At 39.8% G+C, this 15097-nt stretch overlaps 1 protein-coding gene across 1 annotated transcript; it reads right to left on the minus strand.

Moving 5' to 3' along the window:
- Positions 1-4770: 4770 nt before the first annotated feature.
- Positions 4771-14222, minus strand: sel1l (SEL1L adaptor subunit of SYVN1 ubiquitin ligase). The gene is made up of 21 exons (XM_068342088.1): positions 13684-14222; positions 13508-13545; positions 12576-12759; positions 11408-11575; positions 10831-10936; positions 10207-10369; positions 10017-10070; positions 9836-9895; positions 9663-9744; positions 9402-9556; positions 9031-9087; positions 8877-8945; positions 8616-8693; positions 8406-8468; positions 8064-8151; positions 7776-7924; positions 7483-7648; positions 7290-7364; positions 6956-7128; positions 6754-6882; positions 4771-6635 (listed from the first exon to the last, which is right to left on the minus strand). Exons 1-21 carry the CDS (start codon positions 13769-13771, stop codon positions 6363-6365), a joined length of 2418 nt encoding a protein of 805 aa, XP_068198189.1. The 5' UTR covers positions 13772-14222; the 3' UTR covers positions 4771-6362.
- Between the last annotated feature and the right edge of the window lie 875 nt (positions 14223-15097).

Raw genomic sequence — 15097 nt, forward strand, 5'->3', positions numbered from 1 at the left:
ATGGTTGACCTTTAACCTTCTGTGATATTAACTTCAGAAGGTTAACTTATTGTTCACCATGTTGTTCCAGAGCCCTTTAGCCAGCTCCTCATGCCCCTTTATGGTGAAGTGGAAGCAGTCGTGAGTGAAGAAGGTCATATCGATCCTACCGTTCTAAAAAAAACAACAACATGAAAGTGGATTAACTGATGGAGCATGAAACACTCTCTTCTGTGACTTTTCCTGGCCCTCTTGAGGTGTAATAATGTTTTTGCTGTGGTTCCTGGATGGTGAGTCGTGTACCGGGAGGCGGGGAGGGTCAGCGTGTTTCAGAAAGGGTTGAAGAATGACAGCAAAGTCATTCCTGAAGAACCGGCCGCTGTACAGCAGCTCCTCCAGTCGTCTCTGTCGATGGGAGAAACCTGAAGATCACATTGTCTGCATATGTACGTTGTACATCATATTATCAAATCAACAAATGAATTATGTAACTGCAGAACAGGTCAGACTGATTGAAATTACTGTTTCACATTGTCGAAAACCTGTACGTTCAATAACCTGAAACTCCAGATTGACTTCTACCAGCTCACGGAGTTCAGGAGACCTGTGTCCTGGTTCTACCAGGCACGAGCAGAAAGACCTAATGAAGGTGACAAAAAAACATGGTGATAGAATAAGCATTAAAAATAAGTCAACCAATCAGATGCAGAAGAAATGCATACTTAAATAAATCCTCTTATATTTATATATATATATATTTAAAAAAAAGACATGTCTTGAAAAGGATAAGACATACATGTCAGTTACAATGGTCGACTCTATGAAATGAGCTCAGAGAACAGAAAAAGGGAGGAAGGGGGTAAATGTTTATGTTTAAGAGCAGCTGACCTTTGCAGCAGGCACCCTGGGGTGGGCTTCTGCACCTCCCTCAGAGTCTGCATGGGCAGGATCTGGACAATGTTAATGATCATACGGGGAACCTGAAGGAAAAAATGCTGTGGTGAAGTTCAGCTCTAACAATGATGGAATGCTAATTCAGATAGCACCGCATGTTGTTTTGACCTGACCTCATTCATAAGCATTTCCAAGGAGACTGTTATATAGTGAATGAAGTTATCCACCGAGAACAGAGCCTGGATAGAACATGGAGACTCTGCAGAGATTAATGACATGCTTGGAAGTGAGACGTATTTTACGTTTGAGCACAAAAGAGAAGAGACCTTGTCTTTGCAGTAATCACAGATGTCGTTCATGCCCATTAGAATGGTCAAAAGCTTCCAGTCCTCCTCGTAATTCAGACCCTGGTGGAAGAGAAAACAAATTAAGAATGCAAATGTATTCCAAAATTGATTCAAGGACAGCAGCTTATCTCACATTCAGAATGATGAGCTTTAATAAATGACTGCTAACTATAATCTCAGACAGAACAGGATATTACTGCACCTCGTAACTTCTCAGCGTGTCAATCAAGTGTCTCGTCTGGCCGGGGAGATTGCTAGAAAGTAACAAACAGTGCATGAAATAATGGCTTTCTAATCAACATTCATCAATAAAACAGAAGGTCAAAGATGGCAAAAAAAAGCACTTTGATGTCACTAATGATGTCACTGGTGGTACTGAAACCCATAAACTGTTCACGTCACACTGATCAGCTCACAAGGTATTGTGTCCAGTCACAGCCAGGTTGAATCCCGTGTCGCTGATGTGAGCTTCCATCCCATGAATGGTCTTTCCAGGAGCTGCTCCCAGCAGATTGGGGTTGAACAGCTTTATGATGTCTAAAGAGCACATATGGAAAATAAGTGTGAAAATGTGACGAACTGTATTGTTGGCTTTCACTGACTATGATTTAATAGGAAAATGAAATATTGTCAGTGATTAAAACATCTTACTTGCCAAAGTAATGACATCCTGAAATGACCCGTAGCCTCCAATACTGCAGGAAGAAAATATATCACGCTAACATCAGTATAAAACCACTGGTGTGATGTAAACAAAGTACATTTACTCAAGCACAAATGTCTCGGTATGCAACTTTACATATCTGCTCCAATACAAAGTAATAGAGTTTTTATCAATCTGCATTTATTTGAGTTATACTTCACATTAAGATGTTTGTATATAAAATCTAGAAAAATGCACCTGTAAAACAAAAATGACGGACGGACAGACAGATTACTGTCTTCCAGTCGTCATAAATAATCAGTGTAATCAGCTGCAGTCCTGTACATAATATTTAAAATTTAAGTATATTATATTTAAGCAACTACTGTAATAAATTAAGGTAAAATACTTTACAAATATTTTAAGCAAATTACATCAGTATAGTATATTACATTTTAGGTAAATTAAAATACTTTATAATAGTTGCACAGACTCGCTTAGTATATTTAAGGCTGTACTGGTCATGCAGTATATCTATGATGGGGTATTAAGAAGATTATTATCATTCACTTCAACAATCAGCAAGGAATGATTATTTATTTGTCAGTTATTGATTCCTAAATGTATTTTTGAAGCAATATTAATGAAAGACATGGATGTAATTTGTATAATATATGTAGGAATTCAATAGCAGGGTTATCTTTTTGTGTATCTATGACATCACACATCATTCTGTCACCTCCAAGACACGTGGCGAAACTCAATGGGGATCCCGAGGACAGTGGTGGCGTTGGCACCGATGGCCGTCTGAAAAGTAGTCACAACATCAGAGGAAAGTAACAACATCTGGATTCTGTGATTTTTAGACTTCTATACTACATTATGAGGTGTTTGCAGCCACAATATGAACCAGATTTCAGGCTGGATGCCTGAAATTTGAGAATTAACTCTAAAACTAAAAAAGGGAAAAAATAGAATAATAGTCCAAGTATTCGCTCATCATTGTTTTAATTGCATTTAAATGAGCCAACTTGTCAAATATCACTCAAATGGTGAAAAGAAAACATTTCATTCCTACTGTTAGGGAATCTCCCAAGGCAGCGATGACTTTGATATCTGCTGCCTTCACAAACTCAACTAGACCAAAGGAACAAAACATAGAAAAGAGAAAGAAGGAAGAGGTGAAATGAATGTCAACTTTCAACTCTTGGGTGTGTGTGTGGGGGTGGGTGGGATGGGGTGACTTTGACAGACCTGAGGAAGGGATGGAAGGAGACGGGCTCATGTCAGGACACTGGAATACAGGATGTTTGAAGCTCACCGGCCGCGTTTTCTCTGGAAACTCCTGATGAAGACAGGAGAGTGTTCTTCCTTCCACATACTGGTTAACTGTGTCTCGTATGCTCATATAAAACCAAAGATAATTTACATTTCTACCACAACACTGTGAAATTATAGAGCTGTGCTTGTTGTGCACATACTCAGGATGCCTGCTTGTTAGCCCCCCCATGGTAACCTGCCTCTCATGTTAACAGTAGCATTGTTGTTCCCATATTGTTTCTGCTGCTTTCATTTAGTCCACCTGTGTATTTTTAGCACATCTGTCGATCAAGGCCTCCCAGTGTCACTTATTCATAATATGAATAAAAAGATGGTTTCAGACATTAGAACTAGATTTATATAATACCAGCATCTACATTAAGTTCTTATGTTGAGTTATAAAACCAAGTGTTAACAGTACCTTATTGAGGGACTCCTTGCTGTAGTGCCGTATCCCCTCCTCATACTCCCACAACCAGTCGTTGCCTTAAAAGTTATATCCAAAGTTTCAACTTGAAATTTTGAAATGCTTCAATACATGACGTGGTGTTTTTTCTATTAATAGCACTAAAAATAGACTACAAAACACTTAAATTTCACCTTTACAAAAGGCACAAATATCCACTACTGTCTTTATAAAATTCCAATGCATTAGTTTTTAAAAAGGCCCCATATCAGAGGCTGTCATGTAATAAATAAAGCCTCGTGCTCTCCGACCTCCTGCTTGTTCTAGCACTTACCTTTGACAGAGAAGGACGTGAGCACATATGTTGCCACAGCAATCCAAAGCCACTCCATAGTGAGTACCTGTGCGCCATTCAATGGGTCACCCCAGCCTATGGGCTGCACAATGCCATGCTGTTTTACAGAGTTGTCACTTTGCCCCCCTCCCTCCAGCTCATTGACAACCTGTAGGGTCAGTGAGAGCCGGTCTGACAATTCAATGTCAGCAAAATCACAGCTCACAAAAACAAGATGGCAAACATATTAGTGCCAAAGTTGTTTGACTTATCTTATTTTAAAAACAGTAAAAGTTTATATTTAATTGAAAACAGACAACATTATTGCTGAAAATGAGAAATTTCAATGTTTTTTGGAAAATAATTTGCAAGAGAAGCTTTGCGGTTCTGAAGTTAAGATAGCGTGAGGCTCACCACTCTGTTAAAGACTGCACTGGCATACAGTGCAAAAATATTTCTGGACTACATCATCTTTAGAAACAATATCAATCCAAGATTCAAATGCATTAAAACCAGACAGGATTCAGTAGTGACATCGATGTATGGACTCAGGATCACTTTAAAAAGTCATTTTTCAGAGAAACAACAATCGTAGGATATTGTTAAAATTAAGACGATGGATCCTAGAGGTTAACATGACCATGTTCCAACTTATTGATAGCATCAAACTATGCATAATAATTGAATAACAAAATGTTTCAACATCTTAAGTTTTCTCTTTACAACGATTTCAAGTCATTAAAATGTGGATGAAAAACAGCACAAACTGTTATTTACATTTTATACAACATACCAAAATTTTGAAGCACAACCTTCTAAGAAAACAGTGAAAACATGGGCATTTAAATATTCATATATCCTTTATTAATTTTACAAACTCTTATTCATGATGGTAAAAATGCAGTCATCGACAGCCTTGTACAGTGTTCCATTGTAAAGTCATTCTGAGTTGTGTGTGGGTATCGATGTGTGAAAGAATCTGTGAATCTGCAACCATTCTTCTTGTCCTACAAACAGCATTTTACCATCCCTGGAGACATCATGCAAATCTAGTGGAAGAGAAGTGCTTCATACTTCCAAGAACAAGCACATTTTGTAGAACTGAAATAAATCAACTGCAAGTGGCAAAAAAGATTCTAATCTTGTTTCAGGAATACTGTCTGGCCGCACTGCAGCTTCACTTTTCAGATTGGGGATTCATCTGAGCTGAAAGGTGCAGGCAGAGCACAGAAATCCAACTTGGACTTATGTTGAGTGGGTGGAAATTCACCCAACTGCTAGAGTTGTGTAAGTGCGTGCGCACGCACACACACACATCCACACACCTCATCCACTTCTTCTTAGCTGTAGAATCAGTTCAGAGTTTGAGGCGTTGCTATATTTAAGGCTGCTCCAGTTTCTGCCTCAGCTAACACAAGGCTGCACAAACAAATACGAGTGAGGGGTGGAAACTGCTGGGCGACTTTCCAAAAACCAACCTGTAGAATGAAATCCAAACCTGTGGGTGGAAAAATACCACCAGTGTACACAAAAGAACTGCGCTCCTTCTTTCACTGGATCTTCTTTTGTGATATTTTTCTCTCAATTGGATTAAAAGCCTGTGATTCTCATTCTGTTTGCCTTCTTTCATAGAAAGTAAGCCACTTAAGAAGCATCATCTCTTTATACCACCGAACAATACATGCAGTTAGTACATTTCTGCACTATTAACATTGTTGAATGAACAAAATTGTTTCCTCTTCATGAATTCCAACTATTCAGACCTGACATGTTAAAAAAAAAAGAAAAAGATAATGAACGAGTACAATGTCAAGATGACTCTGACGTCTGCTCATCCAGACACCTGAAAATACATAGCCTCGAATTAAAACATCCCAAAACAAGATGCTCTACAGCACTCAGATCAGGGCTAGCAAATACAAATATTCTAGTTCACATTTTTTCTGCCTGGATTTATTTCTAGATGCTCATCAAAGTAAGGATTGAAGCCCGTCCACTCTGGTTTATTCTCTCCAAAAAAAGGGAAAGTGAAAAGAAACGAACACACAAATCAGATTCCAACTACATTTGCCGACTATGATGATTGTTAGAGTCCCAGGTGCCTTAGATGTGGCAGTAGCACAGTTATTTCCACAGTGGGGACAGGGTGCTTTACCCCCAAGTCTCTGACTAGCCGGTCCCAAGTCTGTGGTATCCCCTCAATACTTTGTTCATAAATACCTCCGCTGCATTTCTAAAGCGCAGGACCAGCATATCTGAAATGGAGAAAGGGGGTTGACGCTGCACAGGGTAGCAGCTTGTGTGAAGGTGAGCAGGCAGAGTAGGAGAGGAGCTCATGTTAGCAGGATCTCAGCTAGCGAGCGTGAGCTGCTCCACTGCGGGGCTGACAGAGCCTCATGTTCATCTTTTACTGCCCTCACTCCATCTGGTTTCCTCTCACTACTGCTGCTGCTGCTCCTCTTCCTCCTGCGCTGGACCTGGTGCCTCAGCCTGCCCTTGCGAATGTTCTTGGGGTGGTCTTGGAGGAGGCGCCGGGGCAGGAGCGGGGGCAGGGGCAGGGGCAGGTGGGCGAGGGGGGACTATGATTTGGTGTTGGCGCTGTCTATAGGCAATGACTGTGCCTAACAGCAGAGCGATTACAGTCATGAGGTAGAGGTCCCACTCTGGGCCCAGAAGCTGGTCCAGGTCCACTTGAGAAACGAGCTCGTTCAACTGACAAGAGCCGAATGGGAGAGAATGGAGGAGTAAGACATGTATGATTAATTTCGGTTCCATCTTTTAAAGCTTTAATGTTGGTGTCACAGCAGCGAGTTTAAGAGGCAGTACTCACGTTAAGATCCTGCAGGTACTGCAGGGTGTAAATAAGACCCAGCTTACAAAGGGCCAGGAACACTGGGACCTGGGCATCAGGACTGGCTTCAGCTGCCATGTCGTAGAAACGCTTGGCAAGATGAATGTCCTGCATGAAAGAGAGCCAGAAATCAGTTTGAGACAAATAACTAGTGTGTTTACCAGAGGCGCTCTCAGCCCACCTGTTTGATGCCGAGTCCTTTCTCATGCATGTAACCCAGGTTAAACATGGCCTGGGCGCTGTGCTGCTGCTCTGACGCCAGTCTATAGTGGATGACAGCGGTCTCATAGTCCACATCCGTCCCATAGCCATAGAAGTGGTAGTCGCCCAGTTTAATCCTTGCCACAGTGTAACCTTAGAAAGCCAAGAGCATTTGTCAAAATTCAATCTCAGCAGAAGGCTTGGTTTTAAGCGTTTTCCTCATGCAAACTGATTCAAAATGGTCTCTTGATAATTCATTCTAAAAATCAATCTAGCAGACAAAAAGATGAGAGGCAGACTGTGTCTAGACTCACCTTGTGCTGCAGCTCTTGTCCAGTGCAGCAAAGCCCGAGGGTACGTCTCATTCTCACTAACGATTTTGACTCCTTCTATTCAGGATAAATGGAGACAAAAACGGATTTAGTCGAATATCAGAATGTTACTCATCCGCTTTAACAGCCTGTCTGTGCTTCCGATCATGATATAAATGTTATGTTTCTTTCTTACTCTGGTCCAGAACGAAGGCTACATTACTCTGGGCGACCTCGTAGCCCTGTTCAGCCAGCAGCAGGTACTGAACCAGTGCAGCGTCTGTGTCGCCCTCCTTGAAGCTGCTGTAGGCCGTCATCAGACGCTCTGACCAGCGACCACGCTCGCAGACGTTTTTGAAAAGCTGCAACCACACAAGCACATGGAGACACCCAAATCTAGGTCAGCGATATGGAGGCTTATCAATTTTCAATGTACAAAAAAATAACAGTAACCATGGATACAATCAGTCTCTCTCCAAGGTGCCTCACCTCCACAGCAGTGTGGCAGGAGCGCATCACTCCTGTTCCCGTCGCATGCATCTGGGCCAAGTTATAGAAGGCCAGGATGTGGCCAGACTGAGAAGCCAGGTTGAAGAACTTCAGTGCCTGCTTGTAATCACGTTTCACACCAATGCCATCTGTGGAACAACAGGAGAAGGACACAGGAAACATGAACCCCATGAAGGAGAAAGTATATGTGTAGAGAAGGGGATAAGGGTAAATAAACACAGATAAAATCTTATGAAAAAGGTTTAAGACTCAGTGCTCAACACCCACTGTAATACATGGTGCCCAGCTGCAGCTGTCCATCCACCCAGCCCTGCTCTGCTGCCTTCTGGAAGTACTTCAGGGCAAGCTCATAGTTCTGAAAACACAAACAACGTCCGCACCCATTTCTGCATGAATGACTGATGGCTTGGCATCAAAACTAAAACTTACTTTCCTGAGTATTACATTTTTTTGGTAACAGACTTATAAAATATCTGGTTTGCCTCCAAGTGTTCTTGTTATCAAGAATTATTCTGGCCATGAAACTTAGAAGATTAGCAGCACAGGTCGAGCTGAATTATCAAAACATGATTCAAAAAAAGGAACTTTATGCATAAAAAGGTTTCTCACCACTTGAACGCCTCTGCCATATAGATAGGCCATGCCCAGGCCACTCTGTCCTACTGGATTACCCTGGATTAAAAACAAAAGAGAAACAGACAAAACCAACAGAATTACAGGTTAGTTAAGCGACACAAACCTTTCCCCCTTTTTCTAAAAGAACTACAATGACCACAATTGACACAAACACTAAATGGTGAATTAAGTTCTAATGCTTACCAAATCAGATGCCTTCTTAAAGTACTGCAGGGCTGTGTCATTGTCTTGAGGGAGATAATCGCTGCCTTCAGAGTACATCTGAAGAATAGAAAGAGTCACATTGCTACACAATCTAACATTTAACTACTGGTTGACTGTTTTTCTCACAATGTATGACCTACATACACAGAGCTGTATTAAACTGGTCTCATAAAAAAAACAAATGAACCAGTTTCCAAATACCAATAAGGTATGATAAGGTATGAAGTGTATCTCATTCACCTTGCCAAGCAGAGCCATGGCGTGTGTGTTCCCTGCGTTTGCAGCCTGGGTGAAGTAGTCATACGCCCTCTGTTGGACAGGAAGCATACCAAATACGTTTACTGGTGCAAATAACCACAAAAACACAAAAAGACAATCTGAAAATAAAGGCCACCTGATGGTTCTGTTCAACTCCACGTCCTCCATGCAGATGTAACTGACCTAATCCCACCTATGAGCACAAACAGAACACGTAAAAGCACTGCAATATGGGGAGATATTTGCATATACAGAAAAATGTTTTCATTATAATTACGAGCCGTTGGACATATCTTTCCCTTGTACATGTCCTCTATATCATTAGCTTTTTGGCCATTATCATTTAATAGTTGGCTTTCAGTCATATTTTTTCTCAAAATGTCAAAGTGATCGATACATTTGCGTCAAACATGAATTCTATGAGCAGTTTTCTATGATGAAATGGATTTGAGTGAAGGAATTAAAACCTGTTGAACCAACACAGCACAGACTGTCAGACTACTTTACCTGAGCCTGTATGTCTCCTTTCTCAGCTAGAAACTGGTAGTACTGGATCAGATCCTCCTCCAACATCCCGCTGGTAGATCCGGGGTTTTCCACCTCATCCAGTAGCCTGATCCTCTGTACTGCTGTGCCCCCTGTCAAGGACACATCGCTGGCCACTGGAGGGGATGAGGGAGAGTAGAGAGATGAACAATCTTCATTAGATTATCTGCTTATGAAGAACACCATAAATGCATCATTCAGAAAAAAATAGTACACGCTCACCCTGATTTGCTACAAGCCTGTAGTGAGTTAGTGCCGACTCACAGCTCTGAGGAACTCCGACACCTCCCCAGTATCTGTATCCCTGATGGATCAATGAGATATATCATTTCATTCTACTTTTTTAAAAAATAATAAGATTTTTCTCTACTATTTTGATAAAGGAATCAACTCACCAGAATCATATGAGCAACCAGGTTTCCACCCAGTGCACCGAATGTATAGTAAACCAAAGCCTAGTAGAGAAGGTAGGCAATATGAGGCAAACAGTCTTTTGTCAGAGACTTTTGTCCAGTCTTATAATAATTACATTAAAATGAAGACATGATGTCTATGATACAGACTGAAAAAACAGACCTTTGCCTGACTTGAGTTTACTCCAAGTCCTGCTGCATAAAGGAAACCAAGAGCCTGGGGAAGAACCGATAAAACCAAGCAATTATTTTCAAAGACTATAAAATCACCATATTTAATGATATGCCATATTAGTACGGTTTCAACACTTTTTGGAAAGTAAAATTTAAACTTTAGAAACTTTAGTCTTTACCGCCTGAGCTTTTGGGGACCCCTCAATGGCGAGCTTCTCAAACATTTCTCTGGCTCGAGTGATGTTCTGGTTCATGTAGTCGCCAAACAGCATGGAATAGGCCACCTTCTCCATGGCTTTGTGGTGGCCCTTCTGTGCTACTTTCAGCAGCTTTTCGTATAATCTGAGAGCGTGGATAAACAAAGGTCATGTGAGTAGGGTTGGACTGACACATATAACAAACATTGTGTGTACTTAAACAGTACAATAAATTCTGAAGGTCACAAGTATGTCCCAAGCAGGATCACACAATCAAAATAAATAAAGCCATATCAAAGTTTCTAATCAGATCCAGGAAGTTTTCCTGTTTGAAAAATGTGATATTTTACTTGTATTGCAAAACAGAGACTAAGAGGTTTTTCCTCTGCTTGTGGGGTGTTTATTTCAGCACTCCTGTGTGTTCGGATTACTTGGCTCAAATATGACAACTCGGGTAAGGTGAAATTGGGAATTAGTTTCATAAAAAAATTTAAATGATTGACATCTTCTGATTTACTATCAAAAAAATACATTCAAAATAAAAAAAATGCCATCAGAACAAAATCACAGAACAAAAAGAAGGCAACACTACTGGAATAAACTCACTCTTTCTTCTGGGTCTTTCTGGAGGTGACATTGAGCATGCGCAGGAAAGTCTGATACTGCTCCTCCGCCTCCTCCGCTTGCAGCCTCTGCTGTGCCTGCTCCTCCGCTAAGGAGGACGACAAGAGCCAGTAAGAACAAACAGATGTTTAGAAAGATCCGAGTAGAGGGAGGGGGACGGTGGCCATTTTGTAAATGAAACCACAGCAAACCGTTCAGTAAAAGAATTTGGGAAATGGCTATTTTATAAAATATATTTCAATTGTCTGGATTGTCTTCATGACGTTTTATTGTGGGTAATATACCAACTACCATTTAAAAAAGTATTCACCCAACCAATTTTAGTAAGTAACATGTAAGTAATCTTTGATCTATCAGCATTGCTTTTCAGGTTTTTAAAAATATGAATTCCAACACTGCAGCATGCAACTTATTAAAAGAAACATTTAAAAAGGATGAATGCATGGATTCTGGCTTCAAAATAATATACCCAGTGTTTTTATGACAGTTACATTAATTACATTAGCTATAAGAACATTTCTAGCAATATGGCAGTCAAGCTGACATGTGGACCACTTACTCTCACAGAAACCCCACTTCTTCTCTGCATCATAATCGTAGGTTGTGGCACACCACAGCCGTCCATCACCCCGCCCATCAGTAGTACAGTCCAAGTACTCGTTCCCCTGGAAACGGAATGGGAAGATGCAGGAATCTCCATGGGATGTACCTCCATTCACCACAGGAACTACAGTATATTAAAAAAAAAAAAGTAGGTTTACAACTTCATATTAACATCTAAAACCTGTGGGTTTCAGTAAAAATCAGTAAACATTAATTTTTGTACAAGATCAAATGTGCATTTGTGACAACAGCAGGAAAAAACACCCCTAAGTTAAATGATGCAACTTTCTGCAAGAGGAGTCACAGGTGTAAGGCACTTCTAATTTCCCATGGGGCTTAACATGTTCTCCAATCGGTCGCTACCGTGAAGCCACACCTATATCTGCTGAGAATCAACACACTTGGACCAAGATTAACACTCGTATTCAGCTAAATTTACATGATAAGACTGATAAGATAGTTTTAATTCTGAAGCACAGATGTAATTTAAGATGGAGTAAGTCAAGCTTGACTGTCAACCACAAAGGCTGCAAGCTTATCCAGGAAAAGCTTGCATAAGATATAATTTTAGCTTTTACCACATATTTATTACATAACACAAACTACAAAAATCTACCACTTCATGCACTATGAAAAACAAAAACTTGAAATCTCCCTTAACTCAACCAAAGGAAACTTATTTTTGATTATTGCAAGTAGCTCAAAATAGTCAGCTCTCCTATATGAAACTTAATTTAATGTCACTTAATTTAATGTGCCTACTTTCTCCTCTTATGACAGTATCACATTTTCCACTCTGTCCTCTCATAAGTGTTACAATGACTATTCCATCCACTTCTGGATGGACAAAAACAGTCACTAGAATCAGTCGTTCATCTGTTAAACTGTATGCCAACACATTATCTGCTTTATACATACAAAACACATTAGCCAAATAAAAAAGGATTGTTTTCAGTAGTTCAAAAATAAAATTTCACAACATTATATATATTCAACATGTTTTAGAAGTATGTGATCTGATCGCATGAATCCTCAAAGTTACCAGTTATCCTGTGATATTTTATATTTTGTTTTTTTAACTACTTGGAGTGTTAAGTCTTGATAGTTCTGATTGTCGATCTTACCTTCCTTGGGTTTCTCCTCAAAAGGAGGTGGCTGTTCAGGAAGGTCCTCCTTCACCTCTCCCTCTAATCCATCCGAAGATGTCCTTTTCTCTTCTTCTAGTTGACCTGATGTCAGAGATGCACCAACCACAATTCCTGATGCAAGATGTGCTTCTTCTTCTTCGGAGTCTGGGTCTTGGTAAGACTACAGAGACATAAAAATATATATTGCAAAAGAACTGATGAATGTGAAAGTTTGTTGAATATTAAATAGGATGACAGCTACAAAGGTAAAAACCCCTTGGACGGCTATGCCACAAAATATTTGAAATATGGATGGCGATGCCACAGAATACATGAAATATGGTTTTAGTGTGAATTCTTATTCCTACCAACTTTTGCAACACTTACATTCACACCCTCTTGTTCTTGATTGCATTAGAGAAACTAAAGCAACTAAAAAACTTTTTGATTAGTATGTACTGCAGTTATTTTAGAGCCAATATATTATGCATTTCCTAATCCAATAAAGAAGACATTATTAAGACACTCTAAACTTGTGGTTATTCATGCAAGACGGATCAGTTTTTGCACTCTGAAATAGAGGTTTTGTGAAGTGCTTCCTCCAAAACAGCAACATAAATAGATGTATCTGGTTAAGAAAAAGGTAACACAGCAAAAATCGGGTTTCAGACAATAGCACAGTTAAAACTGATTTATCTCGAACTTTTCCAGGACATCATATGTGAAACACACCCTGAAGTAATACACTCAATAAGCTAGTAGAATGTACCAGACATCATATTAAAGACACTGGGTAGTAGATCAAGCCTCTAGCAATGATTTCAACAACACCATAATCGAATAGTGGTCCACTGTTCATCCATAAGATGTCAATCATCCTCGGGGTCACCGTGTTAACTCGAAAACATGTCAAATAGCTGATTTCGTACCTTCAGCTGCGGGTTGTCATTCTCATGTTGGCCTTCATCTGAAACGTATTGACAGAGCACATCATCAAATGAACTGGTCAAACCGGTTTTCCAAATATATATGTGGTTGCATTAAATAGTTTACAAACGAGCACCCACTCCTGTAAGCACAAATAGTAAAAGACCGACCAATTTACCTGCAGTTATTTCGCTGACGAAGACTGTGAGTAGAACAGTAATTAGATAAAACGTTGTTGCCGTCCTTAGGTGTGTTTTGTGCCCCATTGCTTGGAAGCTAACAATCTGCTAGCTGTGGCTGCTATATCTATCACCAAACATCCAGTTAGCCGGTGCAAACGAGTCACACTGTGATTCGTAGAATAAATTAACTCAACATCGCCCTGTTGAAAACGAACAGTGTTTTCGGTTGAGTAACTTTGTTAATTTTAGCTATAATGGGCGACAAACAACCTGACAAATTCCAATGCAGACCTAGGAGAGTAGTAACTATCTGGAATGACGTTTGGGAAGCTAACAAGCTAGTGCAGCACAGCCACACTGAACTGCTACAAATTCCGTAATTTTTGCGGGTCACGCAACTCGGTCGGTCTAAAACTTGATTACGTAGTCCGTTTCAGAACTTCAAAGAATCCGAGTTCAGCAACAAGGTGCAAATCCTTAAACCCTGTATTCAAATTAAATATATAATAGTTAGCTACGTTAAGCTCCTGCTGCTGATAGACACTTCCTATTCCTGCAATACGACCAATTACAGCGCAGTTTAGTTGACAGTAGCCAATAAACACGGGCCAAAAATGTGTCAGCCAATCAGATGCGTACACAATTATGTTTGTCGGTGATGGGTTTGTCCACGACATCAAACGCTTTAAACAGACAGGGTGGTTGCCTTGGAGAAACCTGCAGGAACAGCTTCACACTACTGATCATTTATAAATATAACAGCCAATTGAGGTCAATACAAAGATATTGAACAAAGGAACTGTGTCTAACCAGATTATCGATGCATTAAAGTATGCAAAGAATGTGCCACTTTGCATCATTGTCACTTCATCAGGGCCTTTTATCATAGCAATATTTTGAGAGGTTAAAAAGTTAAAAAGAAAGTTAAAATAATGATGTTATAACCTCAGCGTTTGTTGTAACAAATCTAAGAGCCATTGCTGCAAAAGGACTTACCTGGAATCTGCAGACAAAAAAAAGATGCCATCACTTTGATGGAACTTTGGCAGGGTGATAGCTGATTATAATTAATTTGCTGTAACTGGTGTTCTATATCTGACATTTAGAAATTTGTAATTGAATAAATCATTATTAAATTAAATTTACCATAAATTGTTTCAAGACCACAGTCAAGACATTTGAGAGTAAAACTGAAACCACTGCATATCATTTTTCAGGAAATAAATAAATGAATACTGTCTTTATGAACACCAGTTGGTAGTGACATGCCTTACATTGTAAGAAGGATGTACCTGTACCCTAAACAAGTGAGCCTCTTGCTAATTTTCAATTGCACTTTTCATTTTTGTAATTTTATTTTACTTAATTTTATACTTTTATATTTTAGTTTTAGTTTAGTATATGTCCTGT

The sequence above is a fragment of the Antennarius striatus genome, chromosome 19 (genome assembly GCF_040054535.1).
Source record: "Antennarius striatus isolate MH-2024 chromosome 19, ASM4005453v1, whole genome shotgun sequence".
Lineage (NCBI taxonomy): Eukaryota > Metazoa > Chordata > Actinopteri > Lophiiformes > Antennariidae > Antennarius > Antennarius striatus.

Excerpts from the sequence above, each read along its gene's own strand:
- sel1l (XM_068342088.1), bottom strand. The coding sequence starts at position 13,771 with ATGGGGCACAAAACACACCTAAGGACGGCAACAACGTTTTATCTAATT. Across the intron at positions 10,370-10,830 it reads AGAAAGACCCAGAAGAAAGA|ATTATACGAAAAGCTGCTGA; the intron begins GTGAGTTTATTC and ends CCACGCTCTCAG. Across the intron at positions 6,636-6,753 it reads AGTACCTGCAGGATCTTAAC|TTGAACGAGCTCGTTTCTCA; the intron begins GTGAGTACTGCC and ends GGCTCTTGTCAG.